At 29.7% G+C, this 2,500-nt stretch overlaps 1 protein-coding gene across 1 annotated transcript in view; it reads right to left on the reverse strand.

The window, feature by feature from the left end:
• Window positions 1-2,500, reverse strand: part of LOC125036878 (probable protein phosphatase CG10417) — a 30,286-nt gene that overhangs the window by 18,027 nt on the left and 9,759 nt on the right. The window contains exon 3 of the mRNA XM_047629803.1: window positions 1,751-1,872. Coding sequence (XP_047485759.1) covers window positions 1,751-1,872 — 122 coding nt within the window. The remainder of the gene's footprint in view (window positions 1-1,750; window positions 1,873-2,500) is intronic.

The raw sequence follows: 2,500 nt of genomic DNA on the forward strand, positions 1-2,500 counted from the left end.
TATACATATGTATATACATATATACATATGTATATACATATATACATATGTATATACATATATACATATGTATATACATATATACATATGTATATACATATATACATATATATACACATAAATATATACATACAAATAAATATATACATACAAATAAATATACATACATATACATATAAATATACATACATATACATAAATATACATACATATATATAAATATACATACATATATAAATATATATACATATACATATAAATATACATACATATACATATAAATATACATACATATACATATAAATATACATACATATACATATAAATATACATACATATACATATAAATATACATACATATACATATAAATATACATACATATACATATAAATATACATACATATACATATAAATATACATACATATACATATAAATATACATACATATACATATAAATATACATACATATACATATAAATATACATACATATACATATAAATATACATACATATACATATAAATATACATACATATACATATAAATATACATACATATACATATAAATATACATACATATACATATAAATATACATACATATACATATAAATATACATACATATACATATAAATATACATACATATACATATAAATACATACAAATATATACATATATATTTGTATATATAAACACATGTATGTGTACATATATGTATGTGTAAAAGTATGTATATGTATAAATATATATACATATGTATATATATTTGCGTGTGTGTGTGTGTGTGCGTGTGTGTGTGTGTGTGTGTGTGTGTGTGTGTGTGTGTGTGTGTGTGTGTGTGTGTGTGTGTGTGTGTGTGTGTGTGTGTGTGTGTGTGTGTGTGCACATTATATATACACATATATATACATATACATACACATATATTTATATATCTATATGTATATATGTATACGTATATATATGTATATGTATATAGATGTATAAATATATGTATATGTATATGTATATGTATATGTATATATATATATGTATATGTTTATGTATATATATATACATATATATGTATATATATACATATATATGTATATATATACATATATAAGTATATATATATACATATATTTATATGTATATATAAATAGATATATATTAGTCCAGCCTATGAAAATACCCCACTAAAGTTCCAAAGATCCTCATTTCTATTCTCTGCAACATACCAAAAGAATCATTTACTATCTCAAGTAGTTACTTTTGAATTGGCCTTTGTTCAAAACTCTACAGGACAATTTGCCAGCTCTCATGATGATCCCCTTAACTCCAACACTGTCGGGTTAAGAAAATAAATAAAAATTCTACACTCTGGAGATTAACCCCTTGACGACGGGTCACGTCTCTGGACGTCATAACAAACCACTCGAAATGTGGCGTGCAGCTGTGATTCAGCTTAGTGTACCGAACTCTCACGCTCAAAGTCGGCTCGTTGCCATTGATCACCAGAGCATAGTTTTTTTTTAGTTTTCTACACCCGTCACCAAGGGGTTAATGGCAACAAGCAGACTTTGGGTGGGGAGTTCGCTACATTAAGTCAAATGTCCTGCTTGAAGCACTCTGGCACGTCACCACTGCATACAGCTGTACTCTGCAGACTAGCGGTTTGTTACAACGCCGCTAGGCATGGCCCGGCAGTATTGGGTTAAGATTACAGGGTACATGACAGATGATTAACAAAGACTGCAGGACACACACCTTCTCTTTTTTACATCTGGCAATTTGAGGGTTCTCTGTGTACTGTGCCATGACCTCATCCAGGGGCATTGTGGCTTCCCGATACAGGTTGTCCACCTCCTCTGTCTCAGAATCAGAGTTTTCTGGGGGGGAGGAAAAAAAAAAATATATATATATATATAATATCAATAGTATTTGTGTTCTTACAGTTGAACAATAAAATTAGTTGTACATCAGTATATGCATAAAATATGATAATACACATATTCATGCCTATTCTTTATTTTAAATTCTTGAATTATCTTTATCCCCATGCAACAATCCTTATCACGAGGATAAATACCATCTTGATTTGACAAATTAATAGAAAGACAATTTGCAACTATTACTTTAGTCCTAATGGCAGGATTGTTCTCTCAACTACTCGCTGTAATACATCAATCAATCATAAACCTATTCTGCTGGGATGGGATGGGATGCATGCCATGTCCACTGTGTTTTTAGTCTATTAAGTGCTTTTATATTCATGTGACTCCTCAAGCACTTCATTGCCAAGAGGTCAATTACCGTAGTTCTACCAGTTTCACCTGCTTACCTCTTTCCTTTATTTTTAGGGCTTTTATTTTATACTTTATTGCTAATAACATTTTAATAATCACACATGTGCACTCACTCACTCACTCTTTCACACACGTGCACTCACTCACTCACTCGCTCTTTCACACACCTGCACTCACTCACTCACTCGCTCTTTCACACACGTGCACTCAC

The sequence above is a fragment of the Penaeus chinensis genome, chromosome 22 (genome assembly GCF_019202785.1).
Source record: "Penaeus chinensis breed Huanghai No. 1 chromosome 22, ASM1920278v2, whole genome shotgun sequence".
Lineage (NCBI taxonomy): Eukaryota > Metazoa > Arthropoda > Malacostraca > Decapoda > Penaeidae > Penaeus > Penaeus chinensis.